Genomic DNA, 24,056 nt, shown 5'->3' on the forward strand with positions numbered 1-24,056 from the left:
AATCCTTTGTATTTTCATTCACTTTCAGAGAGGACTGTATGTTTAATGTAAAAGTGAGGTAAAAAACTTGACTGAAGGAGGAAATCCTTGCATACCAGGAACTGAGATCGCAGTAGGAACTGTTGAGATCTGAATAGTTCAATAGTATGAGGCAAAGGCAGAGTCCCATTTCATTCGCTTCGTTAAATGCCTTCCTAGCTTGGCCATAGACTGCACCTTACCCTGGCCTTCACTCACCTCTTGAATGTAATACTGTTTAGGATGGAAAACTGGCAAGGAGGAGAGTGTGGTAAACTCCATTGCCCTTACTCCAAAACAGTTTAAAGTACCTATTCTAATGGGCAGTAGAGACATAAAAAGGCCATTAATATTCCTTCTCTCTAGTTCTTCCTTTTGAGAATAGTCTTAACCTCAAACCCAAAGGATAATACACACTGGTAAGAGGAGCATTAAATTTTTTCTGAAAAGCATCTACAGACTCTTATAGGAAAAAGACTCTAGAGACCTTAGAATAACAATAATTTTTAAAAATGTTCACCAGCTAGTAGTAATACTGTGTTTTCCCCCCAAGCTTTATTTCTGGTTTTGGGCAATTTTCGTAGTGACTGTCAGTCTGCTTTAAATCGGGTTTGGGGCAGTTTTCACAGTGGCTCTGTCAGTCTGCTTTACATTGGGGTTCTACCATTACTAAGTTATGTTTCGTGCAGATTGGGAAAACGTGGTAGAGGGTGTAGGGGAGGAAAAATATCTCTATTCAGTTAGGGTCTCGAAGCAGGGCCTAAGACCTAAATTGATGTAGGACCGATTAACAGGAGAAAAGCACATGCATGTTATTAAATTCTCCTCGTATTTGGGAGTCCTCATAAGAGAATGAAGACCCAAAGAGGCGGAGTTGAGCATTTACTGAATTGGGTAAAGAGAAGTAAATTTGAAAACATGACAAGACACAGGGCCTTGGGCTAGGGCAGTTAATGGTGGAAAAGTAGGAAGACAAAGGGTGGTTTCACAAGGCTTATTTGTACAGATTTTTCATGGCCTTGACTCCTGGTCTCTGGTGATAAGGATGTTGCTTTCCTTCTGGTTGAAGGAGGACATTTGCCAGATGGGGGTTGTATCTCCTGCTTTCAGGAAGAAAAAGGGGAGGTCAGAGCGCTCTTCTTAAACCTGCTGTGTGCCAAGAACCTTTAGTGCAAAATAATCTTTATGCCAAAGTGGTGTATTTTGGGATGGCATATTCTGCCACCCTTCAGGGGTATGGTCTACGACTGAGGAATAACCTGGTGAAGTGGTTCAGAACCAGTCTCCCAGAATGTGGCACTTGGGCATGTGAACTATTTTGAGCTGAAGACCATGAAGGTCCAATGACATAGAGCTTTTTTTTACCTACCCCTTAACTGTCCAAAAGAATTTAAATAGAGGGCCTGGTCTAGGAAGAGAGCTATCACACTGTTAGCCACAACAAGTATGGGTAGGTGTAGTGGTCTGGGGGAAGCCTGGCAAGGCCTGGAGATTGAAGTCCTCTCTGAGTTCCATTGTCTCTCAATGGCCTGGCAAACATTTGTTTACCAAACTTCTGCTTTTCCCATCCTCCTAAAAATGGTCTTTCTGACCTTTGAAGTCCCAGACCTTATCTCAGTAAGGCAAATAGATCTCAATTGCTGACTGCCTGTGAGTCTCATGTTCTTATGGGGGTCCTGTACTCATAGGCAATTACTCCTGTTAATGTGTCTTACACTAATTCGGTTGTTAGACCAGCCAAAGAATCTCGAAGGGTAGAAGGAAACGTTTTCCTCCCCTACACTGGTCTCCTGAGACCTAGGTATAGTTCCTGCACTGCCCTGTGTTCCACCTTTTATTTGCCCAGATACAAGGAGAAACATCGGCTCTTTTTTTAAAAAGCTGTTTCCTATACATTTTGACTGTTATCTATAAATAGGGATAATAATATTCATTCTCTGGTAGAATCAGGAACATTAAATGACATGAGGCAATTCAAGTTATGTACTTAGAAAGGGTATAGTGAAATGTTACTGTGGGAGGAAAAATAATTCCTCTACCCTTCTAGGTTCTTGGTGGAGACTCTCCCCTTCCCCCCATAATAAAGAGACATTAACAGGAGAAAAACAAACAGAAATTTGATAATATGCGTACCTCCTGTATACGTGGGAGAAACTCAGGAAAACTGAGTAATTCTGAAATGGTCTAAGTTACCACTTTAAATATCATCTTCAGCTAAAGACAGATGTTGTTGGGGGCTGGGTAGCTATGCGAGGTTACCAGGAAAAGCATAGTACACAAGGGTAAGGTTGTTAATGCAGATCTAAGCTTTCCCTTCTTCATTGATAAGAGTGTCTAGAGATTTAGAGTCATCTTTTCCTGCTACCGAGAGGAAGATATCCTTACAAATGGAGATTCCCCTTATAAATGTTTCTTACAAAAGGGTAACTTCTGCTCAGTTTTCAGAGCGTCACCCGAGTCTGCTGTTTCTTAAAAATAACCAGCTTAAAATCAATCAACATGCCAGAGGCATTATGGGGTGGTATATTTTGCTCCCCTTCATTATCTAAAACAAATGAACAAAGTGGGTTGCTACTTTAGTTGCTCTTCTCCATCGAGTTTGAAAGCTTTGTTCAGAAGTACAGGTGACCCTTGAACAACGTCGGTTTGACCTGCTTGGGTCCACTTATACGTGCCTTTTTTCAATCGAACTGAGTGGGTCAGTTCAAACCCACTTTCAAGGGTCAACTAGCAGGTTGTCGGAGCCCCTAATCCTGACATTGTCCAAGGGCCAGCTCTAATCGCAGTCAAGAAAATCTGTATTTAGGAACTATGAGAGAAAAATAAGCCTTAGCTTGCTCTTGAATTTGAATTGACTTTTCCTGTAGCCAGAGTTGGCAGGGTTAATGTGCTCCAGCAGAGAAGCCCTACCGTTACCTTCTGGCAGCCCATATGCAGATGCTGTTATATTAATTACAAAGAAAACCCGATTAACTCAGAAGTCCTTTAACTGTCAGTGGGGCAGCTGCTCCACCTCCGAAGCAGGTTTTCTTCCTTCCTCCTCCTGTGAGTTTGCAGTTTCTCATCTGCTGTAGCGAACTGCTAACACTGCACTGTAGGTCCTCAGGGCCCCTGGCTAGTTCAGTCGCGCTTTTGATCTGCAGTTCCAGTAGTAGCCCAGGGAGAGCGTGCATAATTAAATTCACAGATAACTTAAGGTAAAAACAACCAGACCAACCACCCATCCCCTCAATTATTTTTCCTTCAACAGTTAAAGCCGGATGGAATCCTGGAATTATAGAACTGGAAAGGATGTTAACGATGATCTAATCCCTTAGTTCAGAGATGAGAAATCCAAGGCTGAGAAAAATCAAGTGAGTTGCCAAGGTCACAGAGCTAATCAGCAGTGAATTAGGATCTCTCCCTTCTCTAGTGCTGTTTCCAATTCGATGCTGCACTCCTCCTCACTGAACCATGAACCATTTGCTGAGAGAATCAAGGAGTGAAAGTCTAGTTTCACCTTCATTTCTCTCCACAACCTTGTTCAAATCTTGTAGACACATTGGAGATCAATAAAAAAGTTAAAGATTGCCCTAGCTCAGTGGATAGAGCATCAGCCTGTAGACTGAAGGGTCTCGGGTTCAGTTCTGGTCAAAGGCACATGTCCAGGTTGTGGTCTTGATCCCCGGTGGGTGCGTGCAGGAGGCAGCCTATCAATGATTCATCATTGATGTTTCTCTCTCTCCTCCCTTCCTCTCTGAAAGCAATAAAAAAACATTTTAAAGAAAGGTAAAGATTTGTAGGAGAAGCAAAGGGCTTAGATAATGAGGTATGGAAAAACCAGTGGTGATATCCATGTAAGAGCTTTCTTCAGTGTCCATGGAAACAAAAATTAAAACTGGTTTCGGTGTTGGCCCCTGGCCCATTGCACTGGTCTATGGCTATTTGACACTAGTGGGTCTATTTGTAGTGACCGTTTTTGTCACTACAGAGGTGTGTGTGTGTGTGTGTGTGTGTGTGTGTGTGTGTGTGTTGATTTGGGTCAGATGAACAATGGAGTGTGTCTGCTGTGGTTTTTGGCTCATGCAGAGCATGTTTTACTGGCTTTCCTATAGTTGACAGTGTCTCAGAGATGTTGAGATCTCTCCCTCTGGTGCTGAAAATGCTTGGTTGATTTTCATTATCTACTAGAGGTCCAGTGCACGACATTTGTGCACTTGGGCTGGGGGCTGGGGGGAGTCCCTCAGCCCAGCCTGTGCCCTCTCACAGTCTGGGACCCCTCAGGGGATGTCTGACTGCTGGCTTAGGCCCTCTCCCCCCGGGGTCCTTAGCACTGCCACAGAAGCAGGAGAGGCTCCCTCCTGCCACCACCGCTGTGCTCACCAGCCGAGAGCCCCCCTTTTGGCTGAGCTGTGCTCCCCCTGTGGGAGTGCACTGACCACTAGGGGGCAGCTCCTGCATTGAGCACCTGCACCCTGGTGGTCAGTGCATGTCATAGCGACCGGTCATTCCACCGTTTGGTCAATTTGCATATTATCCTTTTATTATATAGGATTACCTGCTCTCCTAGCTGCAGCAATAATAAATCTCATTCAGATTGTTTTTATTATGTACCAGCTTTTGTTTTAGGAGTTATGAAGTTTGTCAGAATGAATTTACACCTATCTGAGGATATGAGGAGGACTGAGAAGAGAGGAAAGGTAGGAAGCGTAGATGAGAGTGAATCTAGTTGGACTTTTCACTGCTCAGGCGGAGAGTTCGGTAGTTAAATGAATTCTGCAAGGTGATTGGGGAGATCCTGTTCTGTTGCCCATGTTGAGATGAAGGAGGTTTTTAGTAATGTTAGTCGCTCCTAAGTGGTTCATCATGGTACTGGACTTTCCTGAGTCTTTAGCAGAATACTTACAGCTTTCTATAAACCATTCTGCACAATAAATGGGTTCTTGCACAGAGTGAACAAAGGTGTAACATAAAGTACTTACTATGTTTTCGTTGTCGTGTTGGGTGTTTCGCTAATTATAAACAAGATAACTAGAGTAGACTGTGACAAGTGTTTAGCTGTGAACAAGATATGCAGGCACTCAGGACAAGGCCATTGCTGTGTGCTAAGTGGTCATACAAGAAATTGGCTGTGTCCCATTGCTTTTGACGGTAGGTCAAAGTTAGACCAGTGGTCTGGTGTTTTACTCTTGCGCTTAGTAAGCACCTTACACAGAATTGGGCACTCATTTACGCTCTTTGCTTTTTCAAAGGACCCGTCTCTTCCTTAGGAGCGTAGACTTCCTTGCTTCAGTGTCTGGCGTTGCTGACGTGCATGTGCAGGCCAGGTGGTGTGCTTGCAGATACCCTGACAGGAAGGGCTCCCTGAAATGCACACGGGGGTCTGGGTGAAAGTGGACCCCTGTAAACCTTTTGGTGGTGCCATTTGTAGAAGAGAAGGAGGTTTAAGGATTTGAAATGGCAAGTTTGTGGCAGGATAGGTACAGTCTAAAGTAGACCAACCTCTTCAGTGAGTCTGGGCTCTCTTGCTTCATGTACAGGAACAAAATAAACAGGGTATGGAAGGTTTGCAGCTCGTGGTTCAGTGACTGAAGGGAATACTGTTCGTTGGTGCCACCCCAAATTTCAGTTAAGATGTATGTAAGATCAGCCTTCTTACAGCCTAAGAACCATGTGTCTGTGCCCTTCCGAACAAACTCAAGGGTTGCCTGAATCATAGAGATAGGCAGGCACTGGCACTGGACAAGAGGGGGGACGAAGGAGTTCAGAATCTGAGCTTCAGTCAGCTGATTTCTGGTTCCTTTCCTCAAACAGGGGTCTTCATGCTTTAGGAAGTCCCTTGTTCTGCTTGATACTATTGGACTTGTGTGTGGAAGCGTGGTTGTCTTGAAAGAACGGTTTTGACATAAATCACATCTTCTAGATTTGCCTGGATCCTAACAGGCATTTCTCTCCTTTTCCATAAACGGGAATGTGATTTGATTAGGAAATACTGATCTTAATTGAGTACCTGATGCTTTAAGAAAACAGATGACTTGCCAACTGGGGTGGTATCTCCAGCTCTCGGAGAGATGAGCCAGAAAAGATCCTAGAGCTTATGTAAGCTTGAGTAACTTTTTATTTCAATAGGTGTGTATTTAGAGATTCCCATACATTTAGTTATAAAATATGTCATCAAAGAGGAAAATAACAAGCTAAAATTTCACATGGTAGCAACACTGGAAAAGGTTGAATATGTTCAAGTATTAGATCTTCTATCCTAAGGAAGGTTTTCATTTTAACACTCAGGTGTGGTTTCTCCTTGGCCTCACTTCCCAGTTAGTGGCTTTGTCAATGTAATGATCTTGTGATTGTGACTGAGGCCTTGTAAACTCCTTAGGCTGTCCCTCCCCTGGATGGAAAAGGAGGGGGAGGGTAGATCAGGTCACTGCTGCCTTTCTGGATAGAAACAGCTGCTTTGGGGATGAGCCAGGGAGGGGAATTCTGTTTGATATTTGAGGAGCCTTTTCTGACTGGGATGTTTTCCTGGTATCTCCTTCAACCAAGAGCTTCCTAGAAATTTTTTCTCTAGGACCCTGGCATCCTCATGGGGTCTCTGTATGAATCTCTCTCTACCCCTCCTCACTCTTCTCTCTGTCCTCCTTTCTCCTTCTCACCCTCCCCTTCCCCAACCAGGCCAGCTGAGCTGCATTTCCTTCCCACCTAAGGAAGAGAAGTACCTCCAGCAGATTGTGGACTGCCTCCCCTGCATCTTGATCCTCGGCCAGGATTGTAATGTCAAGTGCCAGCTATTGAATCTGCTATTGGGGGTGCAGGTGCTTCCTACCACCAAGCTGGGCAGTGAAGAGAGCTGTAAGCTTCGGCGCCTCCGCTTCACCTATGGGACTCAGACTCGGGTCAGCCACACTCCGGTTGCTCACCAGGGCGCCTGGGAGACCATCCCTGAGGAGGACCTGGAGGTCCAAGAGGACAGTGAGGATGCTGCCCATGTGTTAGCCGAACTGGAGGTGACGATGCAACATGCTCTCTTACAGGTACCAATCTCATACTTATACAATTGTATACACATATACCAGCTTTTCTTGTGTTTGAACTTTCTCAAAGGCAGTATATATTCTCGGCTCTGAGCATCAGCTGATGGAGTTAAAGGAACATAGTCTAGGAAGTTGAAAACAGACAAGGTTGTAGCAGTGCCCATCCCTGCCTCTGCTGCCGTGCTGCAAGGCCCTGAGCGATTGACTTTTCTCCTTGCCTCCTGTCTCCCTTTTTAAAATAGAAGGAATGTGCCCTAGCTGGTTTGGCTCAGTGGATAGAACGTCGGCCTGCAGACCGAAGGGTCGAGGTTTGATTCTAGTCAAGGGCACATGCTTGGGTTGTGGGCTCAATCCCCAGTGTGGGGTGTGCAGAAGGCAGCCCATCAGTGATTCTCTCTCATCATTGATGTTTCCATCGCTCTCTCCCTCTTCCTTCCTCTCTGAACACAATAAAAATATATTTAAATAAAATAAAATAGAAGGAATGTGATACTTGCATCTCACTACGCTTTTACAGAATGATTATGTTCAAGGGCAGAAATCCTTTTTTTCTTTCTTAGCAGGAAGGTGTTCTAGGATTATCTCTAGCCATCCCTTTCTAAAAGGAACAATAAGATGATGGATAATTAGTGTTGTTTTTAAAAATACATGTATCTTTTAATTGATTTTTTTTTTAAGAGAGAGAGAGCGAGAGAGCGAGAGAAAGGGAGGAGAGAGAAACATTGATGTGAGAGAGAACCATTGATTGGCTGTCTCCTGCATACCCTCCACCAGGGAATGAGCCGGCAACCCGAGCATGTGCCCTGATTGGCAACCTTTTGGTGCCTGGGACGACGTCCATCCAACTGAGCCACACTGGCTAGGGCATGCACTTATTAGAGTTGAGACAAGTGAAGAATTTTGTATTTCCTTAGGCTTAGCCATTACTTGCTAAGTGGGACAGATCATGTTTCCTACTTTTTAAAAAAGTATGTTTTTATTGATTTTTAGAGAGAGAGGAAGGGAGAGGGGGGAGAGAGAGAGAAACATCAGTGATGAGAGAAAAACATCATTGATCAGCTGCTTCCTGCACACTCCCCACTGGGGATCGAGCCCGAAACCCAGGCTTATCCCTGTTGGGAATCAAACCAGTGACTTCTTGGTTCATGGGTAGATGCTCAACCACCGAGCAACACTGTCTAGGCATGTTTCCTACTTTCTAAGGAATTTTGGGAATGTGAAGACAGGTCTGGCTCAATGTTATGAGATCTGGAGAATGTCATTTGCTTCTCTTTTCAAGTAAACTCGCAAAGAGAGCACAGGTCTTATGGCATATCCTAGGAGAACATGTTGCTGTGTCCACTTAGGGAGGATTTGTCTCTTGTGCTAGGCTTCCTTTCCTGCTGTATAGCTGGCATTGGGCTATTGGAGTAGACTGAATGGGGATCGGCAACGCATGTGACTATGCCAGGGGTCAGGAGTGGGTAGGAATACAAGAATGCAGACACTCTCAGCATAGAGAGTCCGTCACCTTGGTTAGTTGTGCTAGGAAGGACGGGCTAGTTTGGCAGGACTAGGGGAGTGGTTTCTTTTTTCTAATACATTTTTATTTATTTCAGAGATGAAGGGAGAGAGCGATAGAAACATCAATGATGATCATTGATTGGCTGCCTCCTGCACACCCAACATAGGGGGTGGAGCCTGCAACCTGGGCATATGCCCTTAACTGGAATCGAACCTGGGACCCTTCAGTCTGCAGGCCAAAGCTCTAAACACTGAGCCAAACCAGCTAGGGCGGTTTCTTTTTTCTTATAACCTATTCACCTACTCTTGTTCTAAAAGGCTTTATCTCCCAGTCAATGAATGAGTCCTTTGGTTGTAACCATGGTCTGTGACATTCTAGAAATAGAAACTCATTTCCTTCCAGAGTCCAGATTTATTTTATCTTGATAAAAGCTAGAGGGGACTACGTATATAGGGCAGCATTTTCTCTCAGGTCAGTTTCAGTGTGACTTTCCTGTTTCATACCTTGAGCTTGCATTTCTCAGCTCAGGGACGCTGTGAGAGTTCTTAGATAACTCTGAGAGTAATTTTTGTATATTGACTGAGGCTCCTCAGTTGACCCATGAGCTTCTTCACAGGCATAAATATTTGATCCATACACAATCTGTCTATAGTATACTGCCCTGGTCTGGTTCCTTCCAGTTTTCAGCAGCTCAGTGGTTTTTATACTTTTTTAAATTTTAATTCACAGTAAGGAATAACATTTTATAATAGGACCCAGTACATACATACACATATACTTTGAAATAAAGTTTCAGGAACCAAAACTTACTTCTTGCAAAACACACTGATATTTTTCTTTCTATTCTATTTGACTTCATTTTGAAAAATGATGGTAGCAACCACTAAATTGATGCGATGACCGCATACTTTGTGACCTGCAGCTTAAAAAACACCGGTAAATGGGTGAAATGACTGACTGCTGTAGATTGGGTAGTGATTTTTCCTGTTATTGCCTTTTAAAAACAGTCTTGGAATGTGTGCGAAGCCATCGCAGGAGAGGCAAATTGTTTTATTTCTTTGTACCCCATCATTTTATTGGTTTCAGTTTTTAAATATTTATTCCTTTCATTGGTTTTCATTTTTAACGCTCACTTACTTTTGTTCCATGAATTGAGGTGATGCAAGGAGGGAAAGTGAGAGCCTTCCCCCAGGAGCCTGTCTGAGCGCATCGCTTACTGGTGAGAGTGGTGCTTGCTCCTGATCTTGCTAAGCACTCGGACTGAGATGGCAACTGGGGAGGCTACCTGGTTGGGGAGTTGAGATACCAAACTAGCTTTCTCTCCACCCAGTTGAAATATATATTCTTTCTTGAGGAATATTCTTTTTGAGGAATTCACAAGCCTGTGTTTCTGTTTCATGTGGTTTCTGAGGCTTCCTTAGCCAGTGTTTCTCCGGATCTGCTTTTATTCACTAATGGTTTTGATGTAGAAATAGCAACAGACCCCAACGGTTCCAAGTTTGAACCCTTTGATGCTGAGCCTCACAGGGGCAGCCTTTGTGGAGCACAGGCCCTGCCCTGTCTCTGCAGTCAGGCTCCTGTCCCCATGAAGCACATCAGCCATGCTCAGCTCACTGCTGGGAGCATTTCACAGCCACCTTGAAGATTTTTCATGCCAGTGAGAAAGATCTTTTTGTTCAGCTCCCTTTATATTTAGGACCAGTGAGTTAGCTCTAAACAGCCCTTCCATTTGGTGTGTAAAAGGGGTGGCGAAGAAAGGAAACATTTAGCTAAAGGAAACCAAGATTGAATTAGGGGAAATGGATGTTCATTTGCAACTGTCAGATTGTCAAAGCAGAGTTTTCCCCTGCCCTCTTATACAATGGTTATTCTTCTAATCTGTTACTTTAAAGTCTTCATAAATTAGGCATTTTCAGTTTTTCTAGAAATAGGCCAACTCACATGAACCCGTAGTTCTGTGTGTTCCCAGCTTTTTAGTTCTGGTCCCCAGAGATTCTTGGTTCATAATTCAGTAGGAGAGGCACTGTCAAGCCATTAGTTTCCAAAACCTTGTTTAGTGTTCAATTTAAAGCAGTCACTTTCCAGTTGGCAACCCATTTCACCATTCACCATAGAGTTCTGTCTTTGTGGACACACTTCCCCTTCTGCACCCTCACCCCGTTCTTTGCCTACATCCACCTACCCACCTCCTTTTCTCCTCTCTTCCTCTTTAAGTCCAGTGGAGCACAGTGTCTGCCTCAGCGTTGTCTCAATCTGATGTGGGGGTGTCTGTGGATTTCTTTCCTATGAACAGCTGTAAGAAAGGAATGAAAAGAAGCAGAGAAGATTAAATTTATTGAGCTTACACAGATCCTGCGTTCCAGCAGCAGTGTTTCCTTGACCGTGGCAGGTCCGGAGCTCTCAGTTGTTCTGTGCTTATCAGTAGCCTGTTTGTCCCCACCAGGTGTTTTCTGGCCTTTTGGACAAATGTACGTGTCACCTGGCAGCCAGGCTGCCACACGCTGCCATGGTTTTTGGCTCATAGTGATGTCTGATAGGATATACTTCAGGGAACTGAAGTAGGTTGATGTTTCCACAAAAGGTACAATATCTTGCAAATAAACTTATTTTTTAATTATTTTTAACTCGAACCAGTTGGCATAGTAAAGTTTTCTATAACCCTCAATCAATAGATTTCAATGGAAATGCTCTTTTCAAAATTTTATACAGAAATTGATATTTTTAATTTCTCAGCAGTTAACACTTTCACAAACAAAATTCATTATAAAGGACCTTACTTAAAATAATAAACGTTGATGCACAATTTTAATTCCAAAATTTACAGAAAATTATTTGTTGCTAGAAAGTTAGCTTCTCTCAATTTTTTATTTATTTATTTTTTATTTTATTGATTTTTTACAGAGAGGAAGGGAGAGGGATAGAGAGCTAGAAACATCGATGAGAGAGAAACATCGACCAGCTGCCTCCTGCACACCCCCTACCGGGGATGTGCCCGAAACCAATGTACATGCCCTTGACCGGAATCGAACCTGGGACCCTTCAGTCCGCAGGCAGACGCTCTATCCACTGAGCCAAACCGGTTTCGGCTCAATTTTTTGCCTAGTTATTGCATTTGATATGGCACTATAGAACTTAATTTGTTGTGTGTTGCTTACTTTTAGTTAGATAATGAAGTTGGGATAACAGCTATAAGAGAAAAATCATGGTATTCAAGAGATATTAAAATAGAGAAACCATGATTTTTGTGGGGCAATAAGAAAGGGGAACTGAAGTATATGTTAATAAAGGATATGGGAGGTTCCGGCAAATCATTAATTATAAATTCCTTCCGACAATAATCCTGTATTCTTTGAATTTAACATCTCTCTTGCCTTTCCCCTAACACACACTAATAAAATGTTTTTTTGCCAAGAAACCTGGGAATACTTACAGGTTAACTTACCTATTAAGGGTATATGTGGTTTAAAGGCAAGTTTTTTAAAAATCCCTATGCTCACGAGAGAAGCCTTGATATCTCTTAGGAACAGCTTGAAGTTGAGGATGTATATTCTCAATTCACCACCAGTGATTAATTTTTAGCCTTCCAAGATTAGCTCTTGGGGTGAAAATCTGGCTGAGATCATAGTCGTAATCTTCCTCTTTTGTCTTCTCCCTTTTCTAGGATCCTGCCTCTTTCCTGCATCAAATGACTTCCCTCTCTGTTTTCACTGTCTCAGATCTGCTGCTGTTTCCCTTTGAGTAGAGGATGATGGGGTAGGGGGTCCTCCCCAATTCAGAGACTCAGAGGTTGAAAGTACTGTCAACATGCAAAACTGTTGTTGGGACTATGAAACTTACTTTCTTTGGTGATTTCTCACCCAATCCTTGCAGGATTGTTTCATAGCTGGGCCTTTATTTTGCAGCAAACATATACTTCTTAACATAGATACAAGGGTTGTTAGGAACCCTGAAATCATCTTGTCCAATCTTTGTTCTTTCAGAACTTCCCTGGCAGATAGTTCCTGACATACAGTGGACCTTCAGTTACTGTTTAACCTTCGTCTTTATAGTTGAATGGACCTGGGTTTACATCCTGGCTTCGTTACTTAACTGACTGTCCCCTCATTTGTAAGATGGAGTAGTTATCCATATTCTTTAGGACTAGTGTGAGGCTTAAATGAGAGAGTGTTTGTAAAGCACCCAGCACAGGGTCTGGCACATAGTAAGCCAGTTCCCTCCTCCCTTTGTATGAATGAATCTGTGTCCTTGAGAAGATTCCTGCCTCTGTCACCCATCCCTTCCCTGAGAACCATCCACAGTGGAACTCCTTCCTTTTGTCAAACCTAAGTCCTCCTGGTCCCCATGTACTTACAGTTATTATCCTGCTCTAATTAGAGACAAAGTTCTTCATAATTCCCTATGAAGTTCTTTTGTAATAAAATAAGAGAAATGTTATAAAAAGGTAAATAATACAACAGTTAAAGTCATAAAGTTAAAAGGTAAAGTCTTCCTTTCTTCTCCATGGTACTATTTACTCCCCCCTCCTCTGTCTTTCTCCCCCCCCCTCCGCCCCGCCGAGTCTAGTAAGTGGTAAGATAGTAAAGCTTCAGATTCCTGCTTTCTGTGTATCTGTGGTAGAATGCATAGTGTCTGTTCAGCACATTCTTGTCAACTTGTCTGTTTACCTGATTCATACAAGTATGCAATACAGAGAAGTTCTGATCCTTAGGGCTTCGTGCTTATCAGTTGAGATGAAGAGCCCCTGTTTTGGGGTGTTTGGGATTGTAAATATATTTCCACTGTTAGCGTGATGCTTTCTGTGGCTAGTTTAGGGCTTTGGTTGGGATTGTGTTTTTGGCATCTGAGTTAACCACACTGATACTTTTACTAGGTAGGAGATGAACTGGTATCCATTCCATGCTGCCTGCTGGATAAGGCTCTGGGTTGGCTTCAGACTAGTCCCAGTTGCTTACTGGGCAGGCATGTTATAGCCCAGAAACTGCAGTTGCAGCTCCCCTGTACCAATAAGAGTCAAGGTATTTTCTACAATGTAACAAGAATAGGTATTTTCCTTAATATATAAATAACATTTAAGAGTGTTATTGAGTTCAGGGAGCTGTATGAAAATGAAGAATCAACCCTGTGTAAAAACAAACAGGAAAAACCTTTCAACCGCCCTGTGAGACTGGCATGGGAGAAGAATTGACAGTAAAAATAGGGAGAATATGGAGGCAGGGAGGAGGTCGAGGCTGTGTCCATTGTTGAGCGAGGGCAGGACAGTTATATCTTTGTGTACTTCTCTTCTGTGTGATGTAAACCTGAGCCTTCAGGACTGTAGAAAAAGCAAAGACAGCTTTAACCTGCCTGTCTTCTGTCTGAACCACCAGTTAGCATAGTCCTCCTTAGCTGTAACTGAGTGCTGGTCTGTGCCCTGAACAGATAAGGAGTTCTCATCGGTGAGAGCCAGCATTCTCAGGAAGTGGCCAGGCTTCGTTGGTGGCTGATTTCTTCTTGGCATTGAAGATTGTGTCATTTATATCAAAAACAAAACTCAGGAGGTGAATTCTGGTGTCTGCAGGGTAGCAGTCTCCTCTCTATTACACTCTCTTAATCTTGCCAAGAAAATTGATGGTAACATCAACTTCTGTAGATTCCATAGATTTGTACCAAATGCATTCCACAAAAGAAACTTCTTTAGGAACTTATTGTGACTTAAAATGGAATTACGGGATATTCTCATGCTTCCCTGAGATTCTTATTCCTTGATTGAGTTAGGAGCAAAATGCTTACTGCTTCATCCTTGGAGGAGAGGCAAACAGCAATTGCAGATAAAGCTATAGGATGTGGATTGAAAGATAGAAAGTTTTACTCCTGGTTATTGAAAGTGATTTTGAACAAGTAGGAAAGGCATCATTTATTTATCCATCCATTTCACATTTATTTATTGGATACTTATGAAGGCCAGGCACTGTTCTAGATGCTGGGGAGGAGAAGATAGTCGGAGGTCAGGTGGTCATGACAGGGCCCAGAACCGTTCTGGTTCATCCTTTTTTTTTTTTTTTAACTCCCTGTCTCCAGGAGACAGTGCTAGCTTCCTTTTTGTTTATAACTGTCAGGCATGAGTCATCCCTTCACTGGCAGTATTGCAGAATCACGCCGCATTCCAGTCTAGTTTGTGCTGCTGGCAGGAGCTCAGCCAGCAGCTCTTGCCCTACCTCTGAAGTTAGGATAGTCAGAGCAGTGAGATCGCCGCAGGAGTTTATTAACTGAGGAATGGGGAAGAGGGAGCATGGTACTTGTTTTCTATCCATTTTTCTTTAGTACAAGAAATATTTAGGAGTGGAAAATTTCTTTCTAGGTGCCATTGTATCAGGGAGTACCTACCATTAGAAAAACTTGAGTCCATTTTAAAAAATGAATTTGCACCTCTGAGCAAATAAAGTCAGCTATGTCTTAGAAAGGGTATTGTTTCTACAAATGGACTTGAGCTTTGGCCAATGGTTCTGTTGCACACGAAGTGGCCCTAGGCGGAAAACCTGGAAATTTATTTTAGAATTTTAAGAAAATCCGTCAAATAAACAAGCAAACAAATCTTCCTGAAATTTTTCTAAAGAACACTTACTTTGGTTTTGACTCTTTAGGCTTTCTTCAGTAATACTCCTATAATAAGTTTGATTGACTTATATCTTTAAAATATGTATATTTAAGACAGCTTTGAAATTTGAAAATAAACATTTTTAGAGCATTTTCACTTATAATTCTCTACTATATTATAACTTTTCATTTCTTGGGATTTTCATCTAGTCTTTTTTCTAATTATTATATGCATTTACAATGTTGGCATTTAGGTAGCTGTATGTTCAACTCTAGACCTTAGAAGCTCTTACCCTCCTTTTGAATATGCCTTATGAAGTGAGGCAGTAACTCAGGGAACTGAAGGAGGGTTTGATTGTTTTTGTTTGTTTGTTTGTTTTAATATATTTTTATTGATTTCAGAGGGAAAGGGAGAGGGAGAGAGAGATAGAAACATCAATGATGAATCATTAATTGTCTGTTTCGTGCACACCCCCTACTGGGGATCGAGCCCAAAACCTAGGCATGTGCCCTTGACCTGAATCGAACCTGGGACCCTTTCAGTCCGCAGGCTGATGCTCTATTCACTGAGCCCAACCGGCTAGGGCAAGGAGGGTTTGTTTTGAACCTGAGTGTGAGTGTCAGACTAACCTTCTAATCAGAAAACATTCCGTGCAATTCGAGGCACAGATGAATCAGCAGATTTTTTTCTTGGCCTAGGCTTGGGTGGCAAACAGATGGATTTATGATGTGTTTGCTCAAATACAAATGGTGAGATGCTAGAAGCACTTTTCACTTTAGGGGGCTCAAAGTGGCCAGCCAAATGACACTTATGTGACCCACCTTAGAGTAAAACTTACTAGCACTTTGTTGGGGAAGGTGAGACCTTTGTGCTTTGCTGGGAATGGGGCACCTCTCTCTCTCTCTCTCTCTCTCTCTCTCTCTCTCTCTCTCTCTCTCACTCTCTCTCTCACACACACACACACAGAGCATGAGAAACAATAAGCTGGCATTTCTTAGTCCTTTCTTACTTATCTAGAGAAGGAGATAAAAAAGGAGGAGGGCCTAGGTTTTGATTTTTAAAAAATATTTAATCAGAAATACATGTTGCTCAAATAAGGTAAGGAATGAATACAGAGCATTAATCTGAAAGAAACAAATTGCGTATCTTTTAGATTTCAAATAAAGTACAATTTCAGCATCTGATAGTTGTTAAGGAGACAAATTTGGGCAGATTGTGTTGAGTTCTTTTATAACTGTAAAATGTGCTAGCATTCAGTGGAGGATTGATTTTTGAGCTTGTAGACCCCCCTGAAGACATCGGGAGTTGGTGTGCCTAAATGGTGACACAGGCGTGAGTCTCCTGGTCAACCCTTAGGTCTGGAATGCCAGGCACAGTAGACAATTTCAGAGCTGTAGAGGAGCAGCCATGCAGTGGATGGAAATATATGCTCCGAAGTGCCTCAGGATCCTCAGGGAAGAGGTAAAACATAACGCAGAGACTGTTGGCTAGGAAAAGAACCCGTAGAAGGTTTGTTCCTGAACCAAACTCACTTTAGGAACTGGGGTGTATCAGTTACGTTTGGGTTGAGTTGCACGTAAAAGACAATGAGAAAAGCAGGAGCCTGTTTAAATAAGACACGGGCCACTTTTTTTTCTCTTTTCTTTACATAAAGGAAGTCTGGAGCTAGGCAGTTCAGGGCTTGTGTGGCAGCTCTGTGGTCATCAGGTTTCCAGGCGACCTATTTCTTTTTGTTTCGTCATCCTTAACTCTGGCTTCCACAGAGGTTTGCCTTACAGCTGCCGGATGACCACCGCTGTGCTGCGTGTCACTCACATCTGTGTGCCAGGCAAGAGGGCAAGGCCAGAGGGCATACTTCTTGGTAGAATCATATCCCCTCTGAAGAGCTTTCCTGGAGGCCCCGTGTGCTTAATTGGCCACCCCTGTCTGTAGAGGACAGTGCCTTTCCAAATCATGAGGACAAAGGTATTTTCAAGACTTAGGTGGCTAGGATTTGGGGATACCTGTAGACTCTCAGAATAGGACAGTAATATTGTTGGGCAAACCTGGCTTTTAGTTTGCTATTGTTTGATTGTTTCAATAATATTGAGGACTTACTGTGTGCTAGACATTGGAGTTATAATCATGAACAAGATGGACATGGTCACTGCCCTTAAAGAGTTTATTGGCTAATGGGAAAAATGTGTTTTAAATAAATAAATTCTAAATGTGTCGAACATTAAGAAAAGGAGAGGTAGAGAGTGCTTGGGATTATGTAATAGGAAAGAGTGTAAGGGTACAACATGACATACACATCAAGATTTAAAGGATGCTCAGGAGTTAGCCAGGTTAGAGATGTGGGGGTGGGGTGTGAGAGGAGTGCAAGAGGTGGAGGCATGTTCCATTCAGGCAGACTCCTCTCAGTGTGATAATTTCCATAGTAGTTCTTTCTTCCATTATTTGTCTCATTTTTTCATCAGAGAGAATCAGTGAGAGTTTCCAAGCAACAGAGGAAGGCAGGGACTACGTAGCATTCTTTTAATCTGAAATGGCTAAAGGTCTGCCATCCTTTCTACTTATTTGTTTTTTCACTCTCTCCAGATGATTGCCTGCCTGCACGGGCTACACCAGGGAGGGAGGTAGGAGGTAGACAGGTGATTAGGGCATGCCAAATTCCGATTGCCCCATTATAGAGCTGGACTTTGGTCTCAGTGTGGGACTTTGGGGAGGCAAGGATTGGTTGATTTGGAAGTGCTGATATGACCCCGTTACCCTTCCAGGATGTGGACATTGTGGTAGCACCGTGCCAAGGCCTCCGGCCCACAGTGGATGTTCTGGGTGACTTGGTGAATGACTTTTTGCCTGTGATAACCTATGCACTCCACAAAGATGAACTCTCCGAGAGGGATGAGCAAGAGCTTCAGGAAATCCGAAAGTATTTCTCTTTTCCCATATTCTTTTTCAAAGTACCGAAGCTGGGCTCAGAAATAATTGACTCCCCCACTAAAAGAATGGAGAATGAACGATCACCACTTCATCGCCAGCTAATTGACCTGGGCTATCTGAGCATCAGTCACTGTAACTGGGGGGCCGCTGGCCAGGACACTAAAGCTCAGAGCATGTTGGTGGAACAAAGTGAGAAGCTGAGGCACTTGAGCACATTTTCTCACCAGATGCTACAGGCTCGCCTGATCGACGCAGCCAAGACCCTGAACCTGGTGCACTGCTGCTGCCTTGACATCTTTATTAACCAGGCCTTTGACATGCAGCGGGACCTGCAGATTACTCCCAAACGTCTGGAATATACACGAAAAATGGAAAATGAGTTGTATGAATCATTGATGAATATTGCCAACCGAAAGCAGGAGGAAATGAAGGACATGATTGTTGAGACGCTTAATACCATGAAGGAGGAACTCCTGGATGATGCTGCCAACATGGAGTTTAAAGGTAGGTCCCCGAGAGCTTGGTGGGGTGCCAGGACTACAGGAGCCTCTGCCCTTTCCAGCTGGAAATGGAGACACTCAGGCTTGTCTCGTCTACACCGCTGTCATCAGCAGGAGCCCACTGTAACCATTCAGCCAAAGTGGCCTCTTGTTCTCAGAGACCTTCCTGGAAGATGCCACTGCCATTCCTTCCCAGGACTCTCAGCCCACCTCTTGGTAAATCCATCCTAAGATGCTCTGTAATTCCCAGTTTGTGTCTGGGTCCCTGACCTTAATGGAGCTGGAGGAGAGTTGCCTGAAGAATGGTGTAAGTCATGCTTTCACCGTGGCTCCTTTGGCATAGCCCATACTTTATTGGTCCTTTTGTGTGGGAGTCATCGTGTCCATTTTCTTTTCAGGTTGCCCTTAAAACCCAACTTAGAAGGATTTCACAAAGTAGTGTTTTTAGCTTTTCTTGTGGTCCCTTTCTTACAAATGGCTATTAATAAAGTTGGACCAAAGTGGTTAGTCAGATCTTTTGGTGTTAGATGCTGTTGACTTTGTATACTGATAGCTGCATAAACATTAGCTCTACTACCCGTTAACGAGACATGGTTTGCAAGTTACACTTTAGGTTCTCAACGTGGCTCTACATCCAAATCACCTGGGAGGCTTTTTGAAAATATAGATGCTCGAGACTACTAATTCATCAGCATTTCTGACATGGGACCTTGCATCTGTTTTGTCTGTGTGTACATGTGTGTTGTTTCTTTCAAAACCAACCTCCCTAGATGAATTCCATTTATTGCCATTTTCTAGATGAGGGAACTGAAGCTTAGACAGGTTAAGTAATTTGCTCAAGGTCACACAACTCCGAAGTAGTAGAGGCAGAATTTAAATCGATATAGTCTGACTCCTGAGCCTAAACTCTGTTTCCTATGCTTTACTTCTTGATCTGATTCTAGGTGCTGGATGCCACTGTCTTCCTGGTAACCAGCTTCAAAACCTCGGCACAGTCTTTAACTGTTTTCTTTCTCTCATCCACACATCCAGTTGGTTGCCAAGACTTGATGTGTCTTCTTCCATATTGTACATCTACCTTTGCTTTCCTATTCCTCCTCTTTAGTCTAATGGAACTATTGTTACCTGGTTGATCTCAGTGACATCTTTCTCTGTTTCTCCAGTTCATCTTTATTGGCTCCCTGTTCCTACAGGCTACGTTTAGACTCCTTCGCCTAGTATTAGAGGTTTGCCAAAGCCTGGCCCTTACCAACTTTCCCAGTCTTACTTCCCACTATGCACCTTCCTGTAATTTCTGCTTGGGTTGCTCTCAACTGCTTGCTGTCCTCTTTATGCTCCTTTTCCTTTTCCTTTGCTCATGCCCTGCTCTAAACCGGAAATGTCTTGTATTGTCTGTGAATGCTACTTACCCTTCAAGCTTCTTCCAAGTAACATTTTTCATGAAGTTGTCTTTACTTTGCTTAGCTCTTTTATTATAGTTATTAATAATTATGTTGTTCTATTTTCTAAAATCCTAAAGGTGAAGTAGAATAGGATCTGGATCTTATTATATCCCCTGCAGCAAATAGCACAGTCTGTTATAGTACATCTTTGGAGAATGAATGAGTATTGAATGACAGTATATGGCTGTTAAACTTATAGGTACAGAGGATGCCTCATTTCTTACCTGTATTTCTAAAGATAAACAAAAATACCTCTTTGTTGACTTCCTACAGTGGGGAGGAGTTGCTGGGAAATGCTCACTTATAGTGGAAATCCTAGGAAGTCTCCTGAATAATTAAAGAGACTGGAGCGGCAGTGCTAGTACCATAGAGCACATAGGGCAGCTAGGTTGGGCATTGAAATATTTGATTGTCTGTTTTGTGCCAGGCATATTATGTTTGGTGTCTAGGATACAATGGTTAGTTCAACAGACGTGGGAGTAACTGGGAACAGGTAAATCTTGTCTGGCTTTGTTAACTACATTGTGTTTCTGTGGATCTACTTACCTGGTTGGCTTATGTGCCTACTTCTTACATTGTTCTAAGTCCTTTCTGGATATTCTTGAGACAACGATAAATAGATTTAGAAGATATCTACCACATGTTCTAGGGAGCCAGATTTTTATTACTTTAAAAAAAATAAAGATAATGCATACACGCTTAGTATCATGACATACATACTTGATAAAATATTTACTGCTTGAAAAGATAATACCAGTATACATGGTACTTAACTCAAAGGTGTCAAAGATACTTTCCCCCAGTCATCCAGTTTTCTTCCATATCTTCTGCCCCTTGTTTTTTCACTTACTTCATGTCTTAGAGATCTTTCCATAAATGTGCATACAAGTTTGTGTTCTTCTAATGCATCTATACCTAAATTTATTTAACTACTCCTCAACTCATGGACATTTAGTCTATTTCTTTTTCTTTTTTCTTTCTTTCTTTCTTTTTTTTTTTTTTACTATTACAAACTGCTCTGCATTGATCATCGTCAGTATATATCTTTGGGACTTGTAAGGGTATATTTCTAGAAAAATAATTTCTAGAAGCACAGTAGTTAGGTCAGAGGGTATATGGGTTTTTGTTGTTGTTAGTTGATGAGCTTAGAATTTTTGTAGATGTTGCCAGATTTTCTCCAAAGAGGTGTCATTAAATTTCCACCAGTAGACACAAGAATGCCTTTTTAGGAGTGCAGTTTTTGCAGGTAATTTATCTCCTCTTTACTTCTTTAGTCCTCTGGCTTGCAAAACAGCCATTGGTGGGGATAATCAATGCTCCAATTTTTATATTTATATAATTTTTATATTTATCTAGTAATTGATTAGACTTGAATTCCTAACTCTGGGATTTTTCTCAATATGCTAGGTAGTGTGAAATATGACTTTGGAATTCATGATCTTTGGGTTCAAATGCTGGCTGTAGTACTTCCTGCCTGGACATTCCCAATGCCCAGTTTGTCCTCTCATTGAGGCTGTTTCCTGATCTATAAAATATAACCAATAGTACCCACCTGACAAAGTTATTGTGAGGATTAAATTAGACTACATATATAAAATACTTACTATAGTGCTTTCAAAGAGTCTGTACTCAATAAATGTTCTTCCCATCTTATAAATGTGACCAAAAAGCTAACAAAATCAATAGGCTTATTCTAGACACAATTGCTCCTTCTCAGGGATCTTACTTAGCTCCCTTAAGTACTTGAGGGTTACATGGCCCCTGATCATCTTGAGGGTCAAAGTTTATCAATTGACCATGTGTTTTATAGCCACTGTCATGGTAGCTCCTTGGCTTGGGAGATGCCTTCAGTCAGTGTGCCTGCCCTTCCCTCACAGCCAACTAGCTCATTTCTCTGCCTCTGTAGATGTCATTGTTCCTGAGAATGGGGAACCAGTGGGCACCAGAGAGATCAAATGCTGCATGCGACAGATCCAGGAACTCATCATCTCCCGGCTGAATCAGGCGGTGGCTAATAAGCTGATCAGCTCGGTGGATTACCTACGTGAGAGCTTCGTTGGAACCCTAGAACGGTGTCTGCAGAGCCTAGAGAAGTCTCAGGATATCTCAGTTCACATCACCAGTAATAATCTCAAACAGGTACTCAAAGAGTGTTTAAGACACCATGTTACAGATAACGCATGAAACAGAATCCACACACAAGCCCAACTTCAAGTTAGCCATCAATTTCCCTTTCAACATTTTGCTGATCCAGTTAGAATTTTACTTTGTTTTCCGGTCATATGACCACTGCATGCGGGGCTGGGGGGCTGGGGGTGTGCTTGTGAACTGTACAATTGCAGTTAAGGCAATGAGCAAGAAGAAGGTGAAGAAAAGGGGCCCAAATAGTCACAACATAGATGATCAACTTGCATTGACTCTGCACTTACATTGAGGGATAAATTTGAGAGCCTTGAGACCAGGCTATATCTTGAAGTAAATGTCATTTATTGCATTTTGTAAAAAACCACTCAGGGATACTGATTTTCTACTGTGTGTTCTCTTCCAGATCTTAAATGCCGCCTATCATGTGGAAGTCACATTTCACTCAGGTTCCTCCGTTACAAGGATGCTGTGGGAGCAAATCAAACAGGTAGAGGTTGCTTAGAGAAAAAATGGTCAGCCCTTATTTGACTCAAATGAATCTTAGTCACTCTGAGAGAATGACTATCTAGAATCTGTTAGTGTGATGTGGCCATTTTCCCTAGTTTGCCTTCCTGGGAGCATTCTGGTTCGTGCTTATTCTGATGTAATTATTAACATTGCTACCTTGAACTCCTAAAAGTGGTGTATTTAAGTTCTATTTTATGGAGTCATAAGACTCTGCTTCACTAGCTTTTTCATATTTCATTGTCCCAACCTAAATGTTTTCTCAGAACCAGGCTTTATTGCCTGAGACCACATGTGGTTCCTTTTAAGTGGAGTTAGTTACTAACTTCACAGAGGGATGTATCAGGTACTTCCTGGTACTACATATAATGTATTGAGAGTTTGTGGGCACCTAGACTAGGCCTGGTGTTCTTTAATGCTTTCCTTTGGGCTGAGCCCTGATTTTGAGGTAGATAGAATTAGAGAGGAGTCTTAGACTTCATAGGGCTTCTGTCTTAAGAATGAATAAATCAGCCCTGGCGGGGTAGGTCAGTTGGGTTAGAACATCATCCTGACCCTCCAAGATTGTGGGTTCATTTAATCTTCAGTCAGTGCACATACAAGAATCAACCAAGGAATGCACAAGTAAGTGGAACAGCAAATCAGTGTTTTTCTCTCTTTCCCTCTCTCTCCTCTCTCCACCTCAAGAAAGAAAGAAAGAAGGAAAGAAAGAAAGGGAGAAAGAGCCCTGGATGGTGAGGTTCAGTTGGTTGGGCATTGTCTCATATGCCTAAAGGTTGCTGGTTTGATTCCCACTCAGGGCACATGCCCAGGTTGCAGGTTTGATTCCCAGTAGGGGGAATGCAGGAGGCAGCTGATCTATGCTTTACTCTTCATTGATGTTTCTCTCTCTCCCTTCTCCCTTCCTCTAAAAAAATCAATTAAAATATTTTTAAAAGAATGGAGAGGGCCAGGTGTTTTTTAGTGGTTTCTGTCTCCCATCCCTCAATGTTCTTATTGTCCTTGTCCTGGCAGATCATCCAGCGCATCACATGGGTGAGCCCACCTGCCATCACAATAGAATGGAAGAGGAAGGTGGCCCAGGAAGCCATTGAGAGCCTCAGTGCCTCCAAGTTGGCCAAAAGCATTTGCAGCCAATTCCGGACCCGGCTCAATAGTTCTCATGAGGCGTTTGCAGCCTCCTTGAGGCAGGTGGGTATGTAGGGAAGGAGATACAGCTGGGTCAAGCAGAGAGGAACCTCATCCATTGGGGAATATTTTGCTCTCTGTTCACATAATTTTTAAGAAGTCATCAGTATATATTTTTTTATTCTGTTAAAGGAGGTCTGGCCCACAGCCATATAAGGCCCATGAAATCATTTGGTCTGGCCCTGCCAAGGCATTAGGAGTGAATTAATTAAATGTTTGACCAAATGTAGAAAATATAGGCTA

General features: G+C 42.6%; 1 protein-coding gene across 1 annotated transcript in view; it reads left to right on the forward strand.

Annotated features, from left to right (window-relative positions):
• DSTYK (dual serine/threonine and tyrosine protein kinase) overlaps positions 1–24,056 on the forward strand; it is a 52,770-nt gene that overhangs the window by 12,763 nt on the left and 15,951 nt on the right. Inside the window, exons 2-6 of the mRNA XM_008154205.3 lie at positions 6,673–7,031; positions 17,869–18,538; positions 21,883–22,115; positions 22,525–22,608; positions 23,640–23,816. Coding sequence (XP_008152427.1) covers positions 6,673–7,031; positions 17,869–18,538; positions 21,883–22,115; positions 22,525–22,608; positions 23,640–23,816 — 1,523 coding nt within the window. The remainder of the gene's footprint in view (positions 1–6,672; positions 7,032–17,868; positions 18,539–21,882; positions 22,116–22,524; positions 22,609–23,639; positions 23,817–24,056) is intronic.

This window comes from Eptesicus fuscus, chromosome 22 (genome assembly GCF_027574615.1).
Source record: "Eptesicus fuscus isolate TK198812 chromosome 22, DD_ASM_mEF_20220401, whole genome shotgun sequence".
Taxonomy (NCBI): Eukaryota; Metazoa; Chordata; class Mammalia; order Chiroptera; family Vespertilionidae; genus Eptesicus; species Eptesicus fuscus.